A 23,534-nucleotide genomic window follows, 5' to 3' on the forward strand; every position below is an offset into this window, starting at 1 on the left:
CCCAAGATGGAGTGATCAGCTGCTTGGGGGTTGTGCTCTGGCTCTCCACTTAGCCTGGCCTCTCGGTGATACAAATCAGGCTGGTCCCAGGCTGCCTGCAAACTTTCCCCTGAGTGCCTGGGGCAGCTGCAGCTTCCTGCTCTGTGGGGCATGCTCCTGGATCCGGATCAAGGCTCCGAGAATTGATCTATTAGCTTAACTGGGAAGGACAGGGTGGAAGAGTGAGTGAGCTATGAAGCGAGCCTGCGGAGCGCAGGAGCTGTGGGGCTGTGTTTTCTGTGTAGCAGGCCCTCCCTTCTGACTGGAGTATTAATTGCTACATTACCGCTGCCATGTAGGCAAGACTGTCAGCAAAGCCTGGGAGGGTTCCAGCTCCTCCCTCCCTGCTCTGCTCAATTTCACTCGCATCTCAGTCTTCTCCGAGCCCTAGGTACCCTGGCAGTGCCGTCCCAGCCCTGGCATCCCGAGGTGCTCCTGTGGTGAGGACTTGAGTGGACAGAAGGAGGGGGTGGAGAGGGAGGGAGGGCTTGCCCTGCAGGCTCTCTGGATGCAGAGCTGGACTCGCTGCAGAGGCAGCTGTGCTCTTCCCGGAGACTGGTTTCTGGGGTGCATCCATCTCACAGGGTTCACCTAGGCAGGCTCCAAGGTCCAGAGGCACACGAGGTGGGTGCCATCCCTTCTGGGTGCTGACCGAAGAATCTGCCTCACCTTTGCCATTATGAGTGGCTGCTCCAAAAGATGCAGACTCGGGTTCGTGAAATTTGCCCAGACCGTCTTTAAACTCATCACCGGGACCCTCAGCAAAGGTAGGGAGACTGACTTCCATCATTGTGTCCTGCCCTGATGTGGCCTGACCGGTCACTTGGTGTGTGCTGAGTGTGTCGCTCCTGGCACACGGGAGTCTTGAGTCTCTGAGGAGGCTGAGGAACAAGCACCTGGGACTAGAGGCTGCTGACAACCTGATCTGGCCCTGGGCAGGTAGGCGCCCCGCCAGAGAGCTCAGGAGGCTGTAATTGCCTGGAACTTTGGAAATGGAGTTGGCGATGTGTGGCTGATTGGTTATAGATGGGCAGAGAAACGGAACCCTTCCCGGAGCCTGGGAAGCGGCTTGGCGTGACTGGAGTTTTAAAAACTTATCCAGGGAGTGTTGTGTTTTGTTGATAAGAGAGAGATTTGATGCAGTGGACTGTGAGTAATTCTGCACGGCAGAGATGCTGAAGGGGGGCAGCAGGAGGTGGCCCTGGGGCTGGAGTAGTTCTGCAGTGGTAAACTCGGAATCCTGATCAGGTCCGCAGTCTATGCTGAGGTTGCCCTGTTGGGATTTGGGGGTCCTGTGCTTCTGGACTCTGTCCACAGACCTGCTGTCTCTGGGATTGTTCCTCCCCATGTCTGATTTTCTTGCTTCTCCAAGTACTGAAGTGTCAAGAGGTTTGCGGATTAATTCTCTGTGTGGCCGTGGAGAAGAATCAGGACTACACATACATCTTCAGCCAGCAGCCCTGGTAACCCTCCTGACAAAGGGGAGGCTAACTTCTCAGGGACTCCATTTGATACTCTGTGCCAGGGAGGGTGGGACATGGAGGGGAACTCGGACAAACTTTCTGGGCATAAATTTAAAGGGAGAGCAGCATTGTGGTGTGGTTCCAGTGGCTGGGAAAATGTCTTTAAATATTCATGCCCTTTCACTGGAAAAATAAGTCTTCGGGGAGCGGGGGGGGGGGGGGGGGGGGGAGAGACACTGGAAGCTGCAGACTTCAGGGAGGAAGCCCTCAACCCTAGAATCTGAGGAGGCAAAAGCCGGGGATATCCATCAATCATGACGTTGCCCAGGTACCCAGCTGCACAGGGTTAGCTGGTGTCAATTGTGTGGCTGTTATGGCAAGGATTATGAGAGCCTCTTATTATCTCTCCTGGGTCTTTAATGACTCCCATCCTTTCCACGGCCTCTTCCTGAACTAGGACATTGTCCTTCCAGGATATCCTGGGGGACTAAGCATCCAGTGTTGGGGGTTAGGAGGCCTGGGGCAGAGATCGGGACATGAGCAGGGCACAGTTGCAGCAATGCTCAGTGGCTTCATTTCCAGGAGGAGAAAGCAGGGGATGAGACTTAACCAAGTTCTCCGTTTGTCCTAGGACAAGTGAGGGTGTTCTAGAACCTCTGAGACTGAGGGACTGACAGGTGAGGTAGCATCCTACCCCACCTCTACTCCTTGATGTCCCCCAGAAACAGCTCCAGCCCAGATAGTAGACGCCTAGGCCTCGGCTCCAATGTTGCCACCTGGGAAAGCCACATCCTCTCTGTGGCTGGTTGATTTTTTTTTTCATCTGTAAAATGAATTCATTACCTCCTGCTGAGTGCTGTTGCAAGGGCCCAGGAAATCCACATGTGGAATCCCTTTGTGGAATGCGTGGCTGTATCTAGATATAAAGAAGTAGGTCAGAGGCTGAGATGGGTATGCATGTATGATGGAGGACCCAGCCTCAGCCCTCTCCAGGACCAAGGTCAGAAACTCTTTAGCTAACTGAAAGTGGGTCTCTATACCCCGGAGTGACACTATGCCACAGAAGAGATAAGCATGAGAAAGTGAGTCAGCAAAGGAAAGAGTGTGTCAAAAGGACGTGTGTGTGTGTGTGTGTGTGTGTGTGTGTGTGTGTGTGTGTGTGTGTAAGAGAGACACAGACTTCCGGAGAGAGGAAGGATTAATATTTGAATAAGTGAGTATGATGATATTTTCTCATTATGTATGTATTGGACACCTATCTCCGATATGCCACACTCACATACTACACATTATTTCATGGATGCAAATTCCTTTGCAAGAAAAGCAGAATCTAGCGGGATGCAGATCCCAAAATGGGTCCCACCTAGATACCACACTGAGTACTGAGATGTACAGAAACAGGGGTGTGGGTGTGGGCAGTAAGCTCCTCTGAACTGTAGCTTCTAAACTGAGGTGGAGAAGAGGCAGGCTGGGCAGGAGGGGGAAGATGATGTCAGCAGAGAGTTGGTGGGTCTAGAATGATGATCTCTGCAGAGAGGCCAGCTGTGCAGAGGCAGGACACACAACCCACATGTATGCACACGCATACACACACACACACACACACACACACACACACACACACACACACACACACACACAGAGGCATGCACACACCTGGTCAGAATCCCAGAAACTAAAATCCACCTGACGTAGAAGGGACTTGATTGGGACTTAACACTGGGGACCAAGTGGCTGCCTGGCCTTCCTCTGAGCTGCTTCAATAGCAGGTTTCTAATAACTAGGTCTCAGGGAGGCAGCACACAGAGGGAGGGGGAGGATTGTGTTTGAACTTTACTATACCCTTGGCCTCAGCGCTGCAGAAAGGACCAAATGTTTGCACAGCCATGGCTCTGGGCCAGACGTGTGCAGGGAGAGTAGTACTGCCGAACCCAGGTGTTGGTTAAATATTTGCCAAATTAGTGATGGCAATGGGAGCTGGGCCAGACCTGGAGCCGGAGAGCTGAGAAAGGTCTTCACTGAGTCCGGAATAAAAGCTTTCCAATTCGTAGACAATGTGTATGATTCAGACTTCATCCTGTGTGGACACGTTACGATTGTATAATGGTTTCTGCTTTCCATTCTGCTTTCAGCTGTCTGTGGTTCATTGCACTGAGTTCTAGATGTGCAACAATCCAACCCTCCAAAGCAGAATTAATCTCTGCCCTACTCTGAATTGGGAAATGAATGCTCTTCTAGTCTAGGGAATCTCCCCCTTCTCTATGTCACTGAGAATTCCTGGGGAATGGGGAAAGATCATGCCAGCCCCTCTGCCAGCTCCTGGTCCTTGGTCACCTTCCCTTCATGCCAACACCCACTTTTGTGACTGGTCAAAGGTACCAAGAGGCCCAGATTTCCTACCTGCTGTAGAGACAACTGCTCGGGTCTCCCTGAACGTGTATCTCACTGGTTATGACGTTTGCCTTCCTAGCCCTGGTCACAATTTGTGATCTGTGTTCCTCTTGTTAGTATTTGAAAGGCTGCCCTCCCCACTAGCTTTCCACTGTGGGAGATCAAAGCTCACATTCTCCATTCCCATTGTAGCCAGGGCGATGACCACAGAGCCTGGCTCATCAGCAGAATTAAGTGAACGAAATGTACCATCCATCAGAGCCAGCAGCAGCCTGTGGTCTGGGGAATGCCTCACACAGGTACTTTCTCGGTATCACTGTGGATCGCCTGTCCCACACCTGAAGGGTAACACTAGCTGAACTCTGTGCAGGGGCAGAAGCCGTGGCCACACGAAGCCTTCAGAGCTCTGCCTGGACTTTCACATGGTCTCAAATGTCCTCAGAGAGGAGCTGGGCAAGCAGACATCTGGCACTCCCCTGCTTCAGCTCGGTTTGGATTTGTTTTAGATCTTTCTTCCATGGTTTGTTTTTGCTTTAACAAAAAGTTCCCAAGATGGACATGGTGGTGCCTAATGAGCAGGTGCCTAATGAACCTGGCTCTTTGGGAGGTATGGGGATAACTTGACCATAGGGATTGGAGATCAACCTGGGCAACATAAGAAAACCCTGTCTCAAAAGTAAGTAATCACACACACACACACACACACACACACACACACGAATCACAAATGCAATGGGAGGCATCAGACTGGGCTATTGCAGGACCCTCCACCCAGGCAGGGAAGCTTTAGGCTAGATCCCTCTGGCCTCAGTTTCTTAATCAATAAAATGGAATCAGTACCCTCTGTTACTGCACTCAGTTGATGTGGGTGAATGTGGCTTTTACTAACTGCCTGTACCCTCAGGGCTGTGAGTACTCAGGGCAGAGACGCGCACGCGCGCGCGTGCGCGCATCACTACATTTATGTGGACATCAGAGGAAAACTTGCAGAAGTCAGTTCTCTCTTTTCACCACATGGGACTGGGGGATCAAGCTGAGGTCATCAGGAGTCTCAGCAAATGTCTTTCCCTGCAGCGCCGTCTCACTAGCCCGTCAAAGGATATTTGAACACCTCTGTTATCTCACCCCTTTCTAGGAGTTAAGAACATAACTCTTGGGCTGAAGAGATGGTTCAGTGCATAAAGTTCTTGACACCCAAGCATGAGGATCCCTGAGAATGTTGGGCATGGTGGCTTATGTCTATAATCACAACATCACGGAGGTGGAGACAGGAAGACACTTGGGGCTTGCTGACCAGCCAGTCTAGTTGAATGGGTGAGATCCAGATTCTTTGAGAGAATTTGGCCCTAAAAATAAAGTGGAAAAAAATTGAGAAAGACATTGGCAGTCAGTCAGCATCATACACACACACACACACACACACACACACACACACACGAGGGGAGGGAGCTGTGTGACTCCCACAGCCTGGCCAACACCTACTGCATAAGGCCAGCCTCTGGCTGCATGCCTGGAAAGACTCAGGGTCTGGGCACCTGCCTCTCTTTCCTCATTCCCAGCCCTTGACAAAGAACTAGAGACCAGAAGTGGTACAGGCTGCACTCTGACTGGGGAGGCTCAAAGCCTCTCCTTTTGTGCCTTGGAACTAATTTGCCACCCGAGGCACAGGCAACAAAGCCACAGTAAGCAGGAAGGAGGAACCTAATCCAGGAGAGCATGTAGCAAGGTCCAGGCCACCCATGAGGCAATGGGACAAGAGGAGTCTGGGAACTGAGCTCTGTGTCAAGGACAAAGCCTTGGTTTCAACTCTTTTTCCCACTTAGTCCAGGATGTTCCTGTCTCAGCAAGGAAAGACTCAACTATAGACCTGAAGACGCACTGTTCCCCCATGCCTCCTCCCTACTGCTGTTCCAGGTTCTCACAAGCTTGACCTTGGACCTGGTATGGCTTCTGCCTTAGGCCAGCTGGGCTTGCATCCCAACTTTGTTGTCTACCAGCTGTGTGGGTGAATGGTACAAGGTTCCCGAGTGCTGGAAGATCTTTGCTTTTGATCCGAGAATAGCAAGGCCAACTGAGCATGGATTTTTTTTTTTTAATTTACTGAGGATCATGAAGGAAGGGCAGGCCGTTAGTAGGGCAGATGTCCTTCTTGCAGCTGCAGAGAACTAAGGATGTGTGCTCTTTTTGCTTGTTGTGCATCCCCCTTGCCTGGCTCGAGTCCCAACCCTGGAAGTAGGAATTGCCATCCCTGTTTTACGAGGGAAGGAAGCTGATTAGCTGGGCCACGTGGCCCAGTTGGGAAGCGGCAGGGCTGACATTAGACACCAGGTCCTGTGGAGCCAGGAACAGGCACATTGTCCTTCACTTATGGAGCTGTGGAAGATGTCCCCACCTGTGCCACTTCCACCTCGTCCAGCAGAGAGTCCTCACCCCAGCTCCCTGTTCATTGTGTTGGTGGCTTTGTTGAGAACTAATGTAGCAGCTGGATCTCCTCAGCAGCCACCTACCATTCAGGAATTGTGACAAATTCCAGAAGGAGACCTGACCTGCATTAAAATACATGCTTTATAAGAAAAGGGACCACTTGCAGGCCAAGGACAGAAGACAGCCACACCCATGCTCTTCAGCATCCCTGTTACCTCTTGGAGAAGTGGGCAGGGCTAAGGCATGTGCCAGATGTTAGATGGGCTTTATACCCATGAGAAATCTTCCACACAACTTCCTTTTTTTTATAGAGAAACTATGAAAAGTGCTCTTATCTGTTGAGGAGCAGGCATGGTTTGGGGTTGTCGGTCATCTGGCATTGAGCTGACAGCTACAACTTGTCTGGGAAATGAATGGTCTTCACACTTGGGATCTGTGAGATATGGTAACGGCCTCTATTAAGAAAAGACACTAGCCCTTCCTTAGGAAGCTCAGCCCCTTGCTAGGGGAAGAGGGTTCCTACCACCACATGCCTGTTAGCTCATTGTCCCAGAAGCAGGATAAGCAGCACTAGAGCCATGTCAGACAGTCCCAGTCCCTGTGTCCAGGCTCCCTTCAGGGTTGGTGCCCTGTTGTCTGCAGAAAGCTCGACCACTGGGTTCCTGGATCTTAGCTGCCTGCCAGGCCCCAGGTGAGGACGACCACACTGAGATCTGCCTTGCTTTGGCTCTGTCCACATGCAGTAGCTTTCATTCTACCTGCCAGGTCTCCTATCCTTGTTCCTCTATAACAGGCCTGCCACTCCACTGACCTATTTCAGCTGCCCAGGTGCTCTCTTGGGTCTCCACAGTCAGATGAAAGTCACACGCCACCACTTGCCAAAGCTGTGTCTCCTAAATTTCCTGGCCTCCCTTCTAGAGAACCCTAATGCAGGCAAGAATAATTTATCCAAGGATGCTTAGCCTGGCAATGCCGCACAGACATCCTATTAACTTCAGGACCACGGGGGAGCGGCTAGTTTGTTCCAAATTAAAAGTAGCTGCAAATGGCCCTTATATAGCAGGAGGGCGCTGTGGGCTGCAGTGCCGTGACACAATGGAGAATGGAGCAAAGCAGGTCTCGTTTGGCCCTCTGCAGCCCTGAGGTCCCAAAGCCCCCTTCCCTTCACTCGCCTTCTCCAATCTCCTTAGGGTTACAGGATCTTCCCTGAATGCTTCGTCAATCCAGATCCCAAGTTCCCTAAAACAGACTGTGTTCAAACCTGCCAGGTCTGGCAGGCTTCCCCTGGGCAAGCTACTCCCATATTGAACTCCTTCCTTTATACAGTGAGGCCAGGGATGTTCATGTCCTGGAGCTACTGAGACCGAATGAGATAGGATATCACACACACAGTGCCTGGCGTATAGCAGTGGTCTGGTAAAGCTCAAGATGGCCACTTTTCTTTCCTCACGCACTTTAGCTGTGGCTGAGAGCAAGGAGATGTGAGGCCAAGCTGGAAGAAACGACAGTACCTGGTCCAGACTCTCCTTCTGGCTCCTGGATCAGTTCTACCACAGTCACTTCAGCTGCCCCCAGTCACCTCAATGGCAAGTTCTGTAACTGGGAATCTGTCAATAGCTAAACAGATTCCTTTTACCTGGATGTCTGTGTGTTTACTGGCCACCCACTGTGGAGAATATGATACCCACACAACCACTCAACTTGTGGTAATAGGCGCCTCGAGTACCTGCACCCCATGAGAGCCCATAACAGCTGGATAGCAGCAGTATTAGGACCTGTCCTGGACGTCCCTTTTTGAGGTCTAGTCTTTGTCTATTTCTTGGCACCCCAACTCCACAGGCTTCCTAACTCCTGTGTTGGTTTGACAGAAAGGATGAGCTCACGTGTCTGTGGTGAGCTAGGGTGTCAAAATCATGGACCCTGCCTTGAACCCACCTGAGTTTTCTTGTGCATGGCCCCACTCTCAGCCTCCTGGAAGCGGCCTGCAGTGGCTGTCCATGTGGCTGTCTGTTGTCGTGCCTGCAGAGATGTCCATCACAGCTCAGGTGAGGTCAGATTCTCCCCAGTGTCTACATCACAACCCGAGGGGCCGAGTACCTGAGGACCACACAGAAGATCAGAACACTAAGGAGATCTTAGCAGGGGAGGACGCAGCAACGGGGAAATATTACAGGCTCCTGGGCCAGATGAGGGTGGGGGGAGAAGCCAAGACCCCAGGAAAAAGCTCAGAGGGAGCCAGTTAGCACCAAGCGTGACAACCCTCTGGAGTGCCCAGATCTGCAGTCTGCAGCCTGAAGTAAGCCTTTCTCCTCTGCTGGAAGGGGGCAGAAGACTGTGAGCATAGGCCAGTCCTGGTCCTTCTGCCTGGAGGAACCAAGGTTGCATCCTGTGTGCTTTGGAGTACAAGGATCAACAACTTTGTAGGCCTGGTCTTGAATCTAAATTGTCCCATTTTCTTAGTTCATAGGTGCTGCTGTATGGAACGCCACCAACTCAGGGGCTGTAAGTCATTTAGTTCTTCATTCTGGAGCTAGTGTCTGAGAATCGGGGTGACAGGATGACCCACAGTTATATTGGGAACTCTCTTCAATCATCTGTGCTCTGACACCAGCAAGCGGGAGCTGGCTGCCTGGCTTCTTTTATAAAGGCCCCACTGTCACAATACGTCCCAAAGACCCACCTAAAGTTCCATCTGCCTCTCTGCAAATGATGTGATTTCAACTAAAAAAAAACCCTCATGTGTGTATGTTGGGGGGAACGTGTTGATATATATATATATATATATATATATATATATATATATATATATATATATATATATATATATATATATATATATGACATTAAGTAGATAGGGGTCTATCTGATCAAAAGAAAGGGACCAGCAAGGGAGAGGAGAGAGAGAGTTGATCATATAGGAGGGGTGGATATGATCAGTGTACATGATATAATTAAATGTCTGCATAAAACCCACTACTATGTACAACACACATATGCCAATAAAAATAAATCAATAATTTTTTTAGAGAAATCACCACTAAATGCCATCACAATGGGTGGGTAGAGCTACAATGTATGGTTTTTTATGAGGAGATGGACCTTCAATTCATGTCACTAAGCAGTGGCTTCCCTTCTCTGGGCCTCCACATGTTCATCTCCCAAATGAAGGAACCTCTGGTTTCAAAGGTCTCTTCCAGCTTTGGAGTCAGCTAGTATTTAATTTGGAGTCAGGTAGTATTTAATACCTACACTTGAAGCAAAGATTGAACATGCGCTATCTGCCCAACATGCCTTGTGTGCTCTGCACCCATCCTTCCACCTACCATCTTACCGTGCACAAAAACCTGAGGGTGGGAGGCTCACCTGAGCCCCATTTACAGAAATGGAGACCTAAGCTGCAGAGAAAAGAAGGGGGTTATAAGTTGGATATAAAATGCCCCCTCAAAGATTCCAGATTTGAAGGTTTGGTCCACAGCTAGTGCATCCAGCCACTAGGAAATGGTCATGGATTGTTAGCTGCACTGATGCATTAAACCACTGATAGATTCATAATTTAATAGAATTAGTAAGGGGGTAATGGAAATGAAGTTTAGTTGATTCAAGGAATGAGGTCAATGGGGACACGATCTGAAAGGTTTATCTGGTTCCAGCCCTTTTTGTCTCTCTGCTTCCTGACTGCCCTGACATGAGCAGCTTCCGCTTCCACACCCTTCTGCCATGTTTTCTGCCTTATCACAGACTTACAGTGATGAAGCCAACTGGCCACGGATGAAACCTCTGCCACCATGAGTCCGAATGAATCTCTGCTGTAGATTGTCTGCTCGGGTGTTCTGTCACGGCAATAGAAAGCTGTAACACAAAAGAGCTGCCTGTCGGCAAGGGGCAGAGCCAGAGCCGGGATTCTGGGCTGTCTGTTTCCTAGTTCCCGTATGTATCCCCCAGTCTCTATCACACACACACACACACACACACACACACACACACACACACACACACACACTACTCTCTATCTCACACACATACACACATACTACTACTCTCTCTCTCTCTCATTCACACACACATCTTAAAGAAGAAAGCAAGAAAGAGTACATATTCTTACTTTAGAAATAAAGTTGTCAAGAGCTTCATTCGGACTAAAGAAGCACATTCCTAGGAAAGGCTGCACCCTCAAGACCTGAGCTCTCCAAACCAACACCTACCGGTTAGCTTCCATAGTCAAATAACAGAAAGTGGGAAAGAATTGGCCGAGCAGCCAAGACTTCAGGGAGAGGGCAGTAAACACCACTCGTCAAGTATTTCCAGCTCTGAGTCCAGTCTGACCAATTTTCATTTCTTGCTTAGATGAAGTTGTTTGGAGGGAGAGAATTGAACGGAGTCAGTAGGGAGACAACCCTGGGGCTTTTCTCAGGGAGGCTGGGGTTGTAGCCTACCTCAATTTTCTTTATGTAATCTTTTGATGAAACTGGGTCAGTTTGAGTGACAGTTTTCAAACCACCTGTGCTTAGCAGGTCAAGCCAAGCTCAGGCTTGTTGCTCAGGATCTGCACACTTCAGTTTGGGACTAAAGGTCACTCAGAGCTCGGAATATCTCTAAGCCGTGAGGCATATTGGATTTGCAGAGACTCACAAACCAGTGCTGGTGAATTCTGCCCACAACTCATAAGAACAGAACTAGTGGCCTGCCACCCCAAATATGATAAAAATAAGAGGGATAATCTTTGCCATCATCCACCGAGTGCTGTGGCTTTAGAAGGAGCTCCACACCCAACCCAGCTCCCCTTTGAAGTTTTCTGTTCATACCCCCAATGCTTGAAGCATTTGCCAATGCCACATGGAAGATCAAAGCTGTGACTTGTTTTAGAGGAACAGTCCCCCAAATCAAGCTCCTCAGCCAGCATCACCTTCCATTGTGGACTAGACTGAGACCCCGTTAAAATTCACACGCTGAAGTTCTGACCCCCAATGCAGTTATATTTGGAGACAGGACCTTGAACGAGGTAGTTTAATGAGGGCACTTGGGCGGGGCCCTGGTCCCTTGGGACTGCTGTCCTTATCAAAAGAGGAAGACACGGTAGGGATGTGAGGAAGTGGCCACCTACAAGCTGGGGAGAGAGGCCTCACCCCACACCAACTCCTTCAGCTTGACTTTGACCTTTGACCTCTACACCTGGAAGCATATCAATTTGTTTTTGAAGGCATTCCTGATTGGTGATATTCTGTAAAGGTGGCTCAAGCAGATTAAATGCCTTTTCTTACATTCTTTATTGTGATAAATATCCACTTTTAAGTGCACAGTTCAGTGGTCTGGGGTACATTCATGTCACCACCATTCATTTCCAGAACGTTTTTCATTTTTGTCACACAAACCCTTGTGTTTGTGTGACAAAAATCACCATTCCACTGTCTATCTTACGATTTTTGTCCATGCTAAGTACCTTGTGCAAGTACGCTAGTATTCTTTGTGTCTGACTTCATACACTTAGCATGTTTTCAAGATCTGTTCATGTTGTAGCCTGGGTTAGCATTTAAATTCCTTTTTTAAATAATGGAGTATTATTTCATTGTGTGGCTGTGTCATGATGAGCTTAGCCATTCATCTATCCATGCAGCATTCTGATATACAGAATAAAAATACAAAGCAGAAACTGCCTCCAATCGATCCTTGACAAACCTTTTAAAGGTTTATTTATTTTATTTTTCATGTGCATATGAATGCCTGAATGTGTGTGTATATATATACCCGATGTGTGTAGGTGCCCAAGTAAGACTGAGAGGGCATTGGGCCCCTGGAACTAGAGCTACAGGTGACTGCAAGCCTCCTGATACGGGTGCTTGGAACTCAAGCCCAGTCCTCTGTTAGAGCAGCAAGTGCCCTTAACTTCTGAGCAGTCTTGACATCTGTTGAGTTGAAGGCGGACTTCTTGCAATGGCCATTTCCTGATTTGCTCTGTAGACTTCTACTCGCTTCCTTTGTCGCCACCCTAACGACGCACCCTATAAACGGGGCCTTGCTGGAGTACCAACCAGCTTCTTCAGCCTCAGGTGTGCAAGTAGACGACTGTTCTCCTGACTGGGTCCTGGCCTTTCCAGAAACCCTCCCCTGGGCTTCGTTCAGTCCTCTGCTGCCTTTTGAAGCCAGCCATACATGCTTTGACATATCCTGTCACCGAATGCTGCCTCGTTTCCCTGCACAGCACATAATATTCCTACACAACACGTACACATTTTTAAAAATACTATTAAAATTATGGCAGATGGTGGTGGTGCATGCCTTTAATCCCAGCACTCGGGAGGCAGAGCCAGGCGGATCTCTGTGAGTTCGAGGCCAGCCTGGTCTATAGAGCAAGATCCAGGACAGGCACCAAAACTACGCAGAGAAACTCTGTCTCAAACAAACAAACAAAAGTATTAAAATTATATGCACTTATGGTGTAGAGCAATATTTGATGTTTTATTGTGTGTGCATAGTGAAGTAGCTACTACAGTCGAGCTAATTATCATATTTGTCTCATCATGCCATTACCTTTGTGAGTGTATTCAGGATATCAAGTCTCTTCCACAGGAATCAAGACAATGTGCCTCACATAGCCATACCACTCAGTAGATCTCTAGAACTTTCTCGTCCCCACAGCCCACAGTGTTCCCTTGACTTACATCTCCCTGCTATCCATGCTTATCCACTAGAGTCCAGTCTATAGGTAGGAACTGTGTGCTGGCCATCACTGCTTCCCCTGCTCTTGGCCAACAGCCTAGAACATAGACCCTGAGGGGAAGCCGGGGTTGTCCAGACAGTTTAGAAGCCTAGGGTCTAGAGGCTGCTCCCCAGCCAGCTGGATTTCTGCTGTCAGCAAAGCTGACCCTGGAATCTATACCCCCAAGTCTACTTCCCTGCAGGTTCTGCCCAGCATACTGCCTAAGGGTCCCAGTGTTATTTCCTTGCCTTCCCATGTCCATCTTCCCATCCACACCTACCCTTGGCAAAACTGCCTGCCATCTGGCCTTTGAGCCCATCATCTTGAGAGACATCACCTCCTTAGTTACTGTAGCTGGGGGCAGTTTTATTTACTTCAGTATGGAAAGAGGAGGGCTCTGAAGCTGGGAGTGGAATGGAATGACATCCACTCTGCTCTCTGCCCCGTTTGAGTGAGCAGATCGTCTCTGGAGATATGATGTCATCTGCAAATGTTTATGAAAGGTATAGGCACAGAATATCTTCTGCCCAGGTTCCCCTTCATCTGCTGAATATCCAGGCCCTCCTGAAAGCATGCTTTTGGAATTCACTAGACTCCAGATCATACACCACCACTTTCAACTTGTATTACATGGGGACATCTTAGGAACTCACTCCTCTGTTCTGTCATTTATACAATGTGGACAGTGAGGTCCATCCTGAAGGTCGGCTGAAGGGGTGCACACAAGTGTTGAGTGCAAGGTTTGTGCCTTACTAGAGTTCATGAACGACAGTGTGTTTGCTTTCATATTGTGCTGCTATTTGTAAGAACTAGTCTAAGTCTCCCCTTGTTGTATTACTGTCAAATCAGGGGCTCCCACATCCTGGAAAGTTACTGATTCACCAAAATGACCTATGTGGTTCAGAAATTGGTCAGAGATTTGTCCACCATTCTCTTTGCCTTCTCTTTCCCTACATGGAATCAGAGTTTCACTCTTGGTAGACAGAGCAGCAGAGCTAATGGTCCACTCAGAGTGACTTTAGTGTCCAGAGCCTTTCCTGTCTCTTGCACACCCTTCAGCCAGCCTTCTTCCATTCCTTCAGCAGACAGAAAGAATAGCACAGTAAAGCCCCCACTTTGCATCATCCTGGGGCCCAGAGAAGTAGATGTAGGAGTTCCGAGATGTAATGCTAGGTCAGTCACCTGTGGCTGGGGCAATGTTCCCCTGAGAACTCTTTCAGCAGGAAATGGGGAAATCAGCCTCAAATCTTGAAGTCTCCTGGGCAGGCACACTCTGACAGGACAATCCCACTTTGCAAACTGAAGACTGGACCCAGAAGAGCTTCTGCCTCCCAGGGCACCATGATGTAGGCAAAAAGCAGGTGCAAGACATTGTCCCCATGATGATTATATCTTAGACTTGGAAGCATAACCCTCACATGGCACTGAGAGCCTGAACTGGCTATGAGAGGGTGAAGTCAAGGCTGTACCAACACAGTCAGGGATAGCTCCACTATCAGTCTCCTGGGTATAGATGAAGAAACCGAGGGCACACTAAGCAAGGTCCCTGAGCTATGTACCCCAAAGGAGAGCCTTCTCTGAAAGGTGGCTGGGGTATGTGGATAGGGTGACCTGGCTCTTCCCACAGCTGGTAGCTCTCCAAAAGATGGCTCAGCAAGATCCCTCCGGCTTCGGCTTCACCTGGTGAACTTACTTGAGAAGGGACTCCCACATTCCCTTTTCCTGGGCTCTTTTCTTATGCTCCAGACCCATAGGTGACTCGTTGGTTGGACTGAAAGCTTGTGGTAGGGCAGAGGCCATGCCTTAGTTGTTTAGGAATGCTCAGCATTCAGCACAAGGTCTGGCACAGGGGTGCTCAAAGGATAGGTGGACAGAGGGAGAAAGAGGAGGAGGGAGAAGAAAGAGGAAGGAGGAGAAGGCCATCAGGCCCTTCTACTCCAATGACTGCCTGTCACCTCTGCTGAACCCTTATAAAGCCATAGCCAGTCTTTCTCTCTCCCAACCTCACTGTTTCTCTTAGCGGTTCGCGACTGGAACTGCGAATCATCTTCCGTCTGCTACTTCAATGTTATTCCCAGAGCTTCCCCCGAAGTCCAGCCCTTAACGCGTCTCCCTGCTTTGCTGCAGTAGCCTCTACTTCTTCCCCATTTCTCCCCTCCCACACTGCGACCAGACAAAACATGGGCCAGGCAGGAGATTGTCCATCCAACCCTAATGGAGAAATCTCTTCTAGGCTTACATAAGGCAAGTGTACTGCACATAGACTCTCATTTGGAGGTGTCTGCCATGATATTATCACATTATTTACTAAAGTGGAAGTTGGAGATGATCTAAACTTCAGGGAAATAAACAGAAGCAAAATACATACATTTTGTTTTACCTACTGAAAGGACCTCTGAACACTCACTTTGACTGCATGATACTTGAAAATGCTGAATTGAAAAGTTGCGGTTATGTGCCACGTGTTTCCAATCAGTGAACAGATGTGCAGGTGAAAAATGTAAATTAGAAAAGAAACAAACTAAAACAATTAAATTAGAAAAGAAACAAACTAAAACAATTAACCTAAGTTTTAGTTGGGAGCAGGAGCTTGAGTTCATTCCTATTTGTGCTCCTATTATTTACACCTCTTTTCTTATTACTCTAGCTAAGACTTTAAGTACTATATTGAATAAAAGAGAAGAAAACAGATGATCCTGTCTTATTATTGAATTTGGTGGAAATGCTTTGAGTTTTTTCATAGTTAATATGATGTTGGATATAGGTTCATCCTATTATAGGGTCATCATATATAACCTTTATTGTATTGAGATATGCTCCTTATAGTCTCAGTTCTTCAGGGTTTTTTATCGTGAAAGGATATTGGAGTTTGTCCAAGGCCTTTTTTCCCTATCAATATGATCATATAATTTCTATCCTTTACCCTATGTGTGTGATGTAGTATATATATTGATCTGAATACACTGAAACAATCTTTGATCCCTGGAATAAATGGAACTTGAACATGGCAAATGATCTTTTTTTTTTTTTTTAGAGTTTTTTTTTTCGTAAATTTATTTTACAACATCCTTCAGTTCAACATAATAGCCACAGATTCCCCTGTTCTCCCACTCTCGCCCCCCTCCCCCTCCCCCCACCCCACTCCCCATTCCCACCTCCTCCAGATCAAGGTCTCCCCCGAGGACCGGGATCCACCTGGTAGACTCAGTCCCGCCAGGTCCAGTCCCCCCCTCCCAGACCGAGCCAAGCATCCCTGCATAGGTCCCAGGATTCAAACAGCCAACTCATGCAACGAGCCCAGGACCCAGCACCAACACACAGCTGCCTCCCAAACAGATCAAGTCAAATGACTGTCTCACCCGTTCAGGGGGCCTGATCCAGTTGGGGGGCCCTCAGCCTTTGGTTCATAGATCCTGTGCTTCCATTCATTTGGTTATTTGTCCCTGTGCTTTATCCAACCTTGGCTTCAACAATTCTCGCTCATATAAACCCTCTTCTTTCTCACTAATTAGACTCCCAGTGCTCCACCAGGGGCCCAGCCGTGGATGTCTGCATCCAGATTCCTCAGACCTTCCTTGGATGGGGTTTATGGCACAACTAACAGGGTGTCTGGCCATCCCATCACCAGAGTAGGTCAGTTCCTGCCGTCTCTCGACCATTGCCAGCAGTCTTTTGTGGGGGTATCTTTGTGGATCTCCGTGGGCCTCCCCAGCTCTCTGCTTCCTCCCCTTCTCATGTGGTCTTCATTTACCATGGTCTCCTATTCCTTGTTCTCCCTCTCTTTTCTTGATCCAGCTAGGATCTCCCACTCTCTTTCCCTCAACCGTCGCCCTTCATTGTTCCCACTCATGACCAGGCTGTTCATGTAGATCTCATCCATTTCTCCGTGTCTTTTTTGGGGTCCCGTTTTTCAGGTAGCCTCACTGGTGATGTGAGTAGCAGTCCAGTCATCCTTGTTCCACATCTAGCATCTTCCTATGAGTGAGTACATACCATATTTGTCTTTCTGAGTCTGGGTCACCTCACTCAGGATGATTTTTTCTAGATCGATCCATTTGTCTGCAAACCGTATGATGTCATTGTTTTTCTCTGCTGAGTAGTATTCCATTGTGTATATGTGCCACAATTTATTTATCCATTCTTCAGTTGAAGGGCATCTAGGTTGTTTCCAGGTTTTGGCTATTACAAACAATGCTGATATGAACATAACTGATGTAAGAATTTTATTAATAATTTTTACCTCCTTGTTCATCAGGTAGATCCACTAATAATTTTCCTTTTTGTTATGTCTATATTCATTTTGGTTATTAGAGCAATCATGATTTTGCAAAATGAACTTGGTGGCATTCCCTATCATTCTGTTTTATGGAATAGTTTGAAAAGCATTGGTGTTAATTTTTCTTTAAAGATTTTGTAGAATTCAGCTTTGAGATGCCCCACCACCCGGCTTGTTCTGTTTTGCTTTTTGTTTTTTTGTTTTTTTTTTCAGTTAGGAGACTATTTTATCACTGATTCAAACTTACAACTTGCTATAAATCCATTGAAGTACTTTCAGTCTTCTTGGCTGATTTTGATAGGTTAATCTAGAAATGTGTTTGTTTCTTTTAGGTTTTCCAATTTATCGGAAGATAGATTTTCAGAGTTGCCCTAATGGGCTGCAGAGTTTCATTGGTATTTGTTATAATGTTTCCCTTTTCATCTCCTTTTAATTAATCCGGGTCTTCACTTGTGGTGGTATTGTGTTCCCCAAAATATTGTGTACCTTAATAAATTTATCTGAGGTCAAAGAACAGACAGCCACTAGATACAAAGGCTAGAAAATGGTGGCACTCACACCTTTAATCCTAGCATTCCAGAGATAGAAATCCCTCTGGATCTCTGTGAGTTCAAGGCCACATTGGAAATAGCCAAGCATGGTGACACGCCTTTAATCCCAGAAAGCCAGCCTTTAATCCCAGGGAGTGGTGGTAGAAAACAGAAAGATATATAAGGCGTGAGGACCAGAAACTAGAGGCATTTGGCTGGTTAAGATTTTGGCCTGGTTAAGCATTCAGGCTTTTAAGCAGCAGTTCAGGTGAGAGCCATTGGGATGAGGACGCAGAAGCTTCCAGTCTGGGGAAACAGGACCAGCTGAGGAAATGGCAAGGTGAGATAGCTGTGGCTCGTTCTGTCTCTCTGATCTACCAGCATTGACCCCAATAACTGGCCTCGGGTTTGATTTTATTAATAAGAACTTTTAAGATTCATGCTACATTCACTCTCTTTAGTTTGGTGAGTTTAAGGGTTTGTGAGTCTTGTTTATTTTTTCAAGAACAAACTCTTTGTTTCATGGGTTTTGTACTATTATTTTTATTTCCAGTTCATTAATTTCTGGACTGGTGTTTCTGATGTCTTTCCATACACTGATTGGAAGTTTAGCTTCTTGATTTTTTCAGACACTGGGGTGCATCATCAAGTTACTTATCTGAGATCTTTCTGAGTTTTAAAAAATATAGCTATACAATTCACTCATGGAACTGTTTTCATTGTATCTCACAGGTTTCTTTATATTGTGTTTACATCTTATTTGATTCTAAGAGTTTTATATTTTCCTCTCTTATTTCTTAATGATGCATTAATTAATTTTAAATAGTATCTTTTTAAGTCTCCATAGATATGAATATTTTCTGTAGCTTCTCTTCCATTTGATTTCTTATCTTGTTTCATTGTGGTCAGATAAAATCCACAAAATTATTTTAACTTTCTTTTATCTGTTAAAAAATTGTGTCCTAAAATATGGTCCATTTTTGAAAAAATTCCATAGGCTGCAGGAAATAATGTATATTCTGTAATATTTGGGTGTAATATTTGGTATATGCCTGTTAAATTCATTTAATCTGTGATGTCATTGAACTCTGATAGGTTTTTGTTTGTTTGCTTTTCTGGCTGACCTGTCTATTGGTAAAAGTGATTGGTCACCCATAAATATTTTGTTGAGATCAATCTGGGCCTTTACAACCAGTAGTCTTTGTTTTATAAAACTGAGGATGCTTGGTTTGGTGTGTGGATAGTTCAAAATTTTAGGGCATTTCCCCCTTAAATTATCTTTTTTTTTTTCAACATAATATTTTTATTGATTCTTTGGGAATTTCACACAATGCACCTTAATCACACTCACTTCCCAGTCCTCTAAGGTCCATCCCCAGCCTTGTGATTTCCTCTCAGAAAAAAAAAAAAAGAAGAAAAGAAAAAGGAAAAAAATACCTAGTCCATTTTGAATTGCCCATATACTCACCGGAGCATGGTCAAACTCCCCGTGGCCAGCCCCTTAAAGAAAATTGAGTCTTTCTCCAATCCCACCTCTGGCAGAAGCCTTCTACTGTGAAGAGCTATACTTCAGCATCCCTATCAGAATTTCTTTATCTGTTTGTTTTTTGCTTTTTTTGAGACAGAGTCTCTCTCTATAGGCCTGCCTGTCCCAGAACTCACACTGTAGACTAGGCTGGAAAGATTCACCTGCCTCTGCCTCCTGAGTGCTGAGAGTAAAGGCATGAGCCACCATGCCTGGCTCTCTATCACAAGTTTTAAGAGTTCTCCTCAATGGCTTCTTATCTAGAGTGTTTTTAAGGGAGGGGTTGTTTCAGAATCCTTCTGTCTCTCTTTCTCAACTGCGAGTCTGCAGATATCAATATCACTGCAAAAGAAGCTTCCTTATACTTTATAGTCAGAGGCAGCATGAACCATGGACTTCCACATGGTTTCTGGTTACAGCAGGGATCATGGACATCCACAGGGACCTGTCCTCCAGCATCAGCACAGACCATAGACCTCAGCATGGTCTCTAGTGGCACTACAGACCATGGACATCAATACACCCTCATTGGAGCACAGACCATGGGCACCATCATGGCCCTAGACAGCAGCACAGGCCACAGATATCAACATGGCATCCAGAGGCATCCCAGCCCATGGACATTCACATGGCCTATGGTGATAACATGGATTATGGGGATCAATATGGGTTCCTTTGAGAGTATAGACCATGGACATCCACATAGCCTCCAGCCACAGCATAGACCATAGACATCAACAAGGCCCTCGGCAGCACCATGACCACATACATCAACATGACCATCAGCGGCCACATGGACCTTGGATATCAACATGGCCTCAGGAGGTAACACAGAGCACATGCATCCACCTGGCCTCTGGCAGTAGCACAAGCCACAGACATTGACATGGTCTCTAAAGGCAGCATAGACCATGGGCATTCACAAGGACCTCAGGCCTTAACATGGTCTGGGGCAGCAGCATGGACCATGGACATTCAACAGGATCATAACATGTCCCTGAGCTGTAGCACAGACCACGGATACCAAAATGGCTTCCAGGGACAGGATGGACCATGAGGGTCTTTTGAGGAGGCCTATTCCAGAGAATGAGCCATTCTCCATCTAGGACATCTTGTAGTTGCTCAGAGTCAGGGCATTCATGTGGCTGGGCAGCATGTTCAGGGGTAGAGCCTGTGAGAGATCCAGGCTGCCTCACACCATCCTAAAAGCCCTACTTGGCAGTGACCTGCTCCCCTGTCCACAACAGCCTTCTATCACATCTGTCACTGCTCTTGTATCTCTAGTTCGGCCTCTCTTTACCGCCCACATGCCACTACAGTCCTCTCTCTCTTGCCCACCTCTTCACTGAATATTTGTTCATCAAGGTGGCACTGCATATACAAACTTGCAGTGTATAACACAGCATTTTTTTTTCCCAAACAGCTTTATACGTAAATAGTCATCACAATGAGTCATTAGTCTGGTTCAGGGTTTCTGGTTTCTGAAGCACCATAAATATGGAACCATTGCCGAAACTTGGATATTCTGCTGTTGCCCAGGATCAGGGTGATGTTGCAGCTAGACGGCATCTGGAGGCAGGATCTGAGCAAGCTCCAGACCACCACATACCTCCCCACTCTCCAGGTGGACCACCACAAGAGACACCAGGCATGACCATTGTGCTTGAAGCACGAAGGCAGTGCCACATCCCTGAGCTCTACTTCTCCCAGACGGTGAGCAGCAGCAGTAGCTCCATGCTGCTAGCTGGCCCTCTGGCCAAGGACAAGCTTTATGCAGTAACACCATGTTCTTCATCCACTGTGGTGTGCTCCCACATTGCTCCCCTATCATCCATTGCCACCTCTGTAGTTTCATCATTCTCTTCAGAGGGCTCGAAGCTCTGTCCCACCATCTTTCCTTCCAATTCTGTGAGTCTGCTTTTTAGAAGCATCTTCCCATAAGGCCTCATTCTTTCAGTTCCAGGGATACTGTAGGCTCTGTAGACTCCTCCTCTGCTGCCACCACTACACCCCTCTCAGAGCCTCCATTGGTCTCTCAGGCTCCTCAGAGCTGCTCTGAGGTCCGTGGTGGTTGCTGGTGGCTGTCACCAATCCAATTACAGCCATGCTCCAGGTTTTCATCTTCAGTGGTGATGAAGTGCTCTTGGATCTGCTTCTGCAGCACCAGCTCCTCCACACAGTTCAGCAGCTCATAAATGGAGTGAGTGTTGGGGTGGACTGCCTCAAAGCACTGGATCTGGGCCCGGACGGCAGCTGACTTGGTCAGCCTGCACCTTAACGTCCCTTTTTCATCTCTTCTAATTTTGACTTGATGTCTATTTTGTGAAATACTAGTATGACTATACTTACTTTTTTGTTTCATTTGATGGTTGCAATACCTTTTCCCATCCTTTCACCCCAAGGCTTTCTTGTCTTTGCCAATAAGGTACATGTCTTGAAGACAATGAACAGTTGGACCCTATTTTCTGTCCCATCTACTCTTCTGCATCTTTTGATCAGAAAACTGATGTCATTAGAGTTGTTATTGAAAGGTATGTACTAAGTCTGTCGTTTTGTTGCCTTTATATTGGGTGGTACTTTCCTATCCCTCAGTTGCTTATCTATTTTGGTATAATTTAATCTTCCCTGTGGCCTCATGGATGTGTTTATCTTTCTCTCCAGTCTGCAGGGATAGCTTGGTAGTCATTGATTCCTTTAGTTTGTGTTTATCAGAGAATGTCTTTCCTCTTTCTTCTATTATTAAGGGTAGCTTTGCTGGATATAGTCATCAAGACTGGTAGTTACTGCCTTTCAGATGAAACACATCAGTTCATGCCCTCCTGGCTTTGAGAGCTGCTCCTGAGCAGTCTCTGTTCTTCTGATGAACTTGTCTTTGTGTGTGACCTGGAGTTTCTCTCCTGTCACTTTCCGTCTTCTTTCTTCCTTCTGCATCCTTGGTAATTTAATGATAACATAATGAGTTGATGTTCTTTTCATGTTGTCTGTTTGGAGTTCTAAGACTCTTAGGTCTGGATAACCATCTCTCCCTAGGTCTGAGAAATCCTCTGTTATGATCCTGTTGAAGGTATGCTGTCCACTCTGTATGAGAGTTGGCCTGGTCCTCCCAGCTGAACCCTATGAAGTCAGTCACCATCTGTCCCTCCCACATTCATATTCTGGTCCAGCCAAATTGATCTCTGTGTCCTGTGTTTAGTGTTTCTGAATCTAATTCTCAGGTGGTATGCATACACATAAACACACATGAGGATGGGGAGATGCATGGAGGGAAAGAGAGACACAGAAAGACAGGGAATGCAATTCTAGTGAAGTAATGATAATCCTCAGTGAGGCGGGGTGAGCACTACACGTACTAATAGCTGCAGCTATAGTTAGACAATTTCACATCTAAAAGTTGACGGAAATAAGAGAACACTAGATTGTAGAGTTCAAAGGCAAAGGCTCTGTAGAAGTTACCCGAGTTTCAGTTCCAGTTCTGTGATTATTAGATGCAAAGTAGTGACCTCAGGCAAGTGACTCACCTTCTAAGCCGTGCACTCTTCTTCATCAGTAAATATACTACAGATGATGAAAACCCTAGCATATCTGTTTCCTGTCCAGAGGATGGGATGAATAGCTCAGAGGTTTGTGAAGAAGCTGGCTAGCACAGCTCCCAGTCACTGCAAACTGTCTGCATCCATGCTCAAGACAAAAATCAAATCCTTTACCGGAGTCCATCCACTGTACGCTCTATCTCCCTGTGCTACCCAGTCCCAGATGACTAAATGCTGTGGCTTTGGAATCTTTTGCCTATGTGACTCTTTTGCCACTGACCCATGAACACTAGAATATGGAGACAGGTTCCACTGATATCTGTATTTCTAGGGCCTGGCAGAGAAATAGTTAATGGGCACATAAAGCTCCAAATGAGAAACTTGAGGAGTTCAAGCTAAATGGTGAAGAAAGTTCTTTCATCAGTTAGGAGCTTGCAGTTTTGCTGAGGCAGCCACTCCGTTCCCATGGGCTTCCTCCAGATAAGGCATCACCTTGATAAATTAGCTGTGGATATAGGCATCCTGCAGGTGGCATGGAAATGCAATTTAATTTCCAATTAAGCCTGATTTCTGGGCCAAGGGATTTGGCTGCCTCACACTGGGAAGATTATTTTGTCCAGACCTATCATTATTATGGGTAATGATTCTGCCACGAAGTGGAC

At 46.9% G+C, this 23,534-nt stretch overlaps 1 protein-coding gene across 1 annotated transcript in view; it reads left to right on the forward strand.

Moving 5' to 3' along the window:
* Window positions 1–503: 503 nt before the first annotated feature.
* Kcnip1 (potassium voltage-gated channel interacting protein 1) overlaps window positions 504–23,534 on the forward strand; it is a 387,948-nt gene continuing 364,917 nt past the window's right edge. The window contains exon 1 of the mRNA XM_006978890.4: window positions 504–806. Coding sequence (XP_006978952.1) covers window positions 719–806 — 88 coding nt within the window. The 5' untranslated portion in view covers window positions 504–718. The remainder of the gene's footprint in view (window positions 807–23,534) is intronic.

This window comes from Peromyscus maniculatus, chromosome 8, assembly GCF_049852395.1.
Source record: "Peromyscus maniculatus bairdii isolate BWxNUB_F1_BW_parent chromosome 8, HU_Pman_BW_mat_3.1, whole genome shotgun sequence".
NCBI classification, from domain to species: domain Eukaryota; kingdom Metazoa; phylum Chordata; class Mammalia; order Rodentia; family Cricetidae; genus Peromyscus; species Peromyscus maniculatus.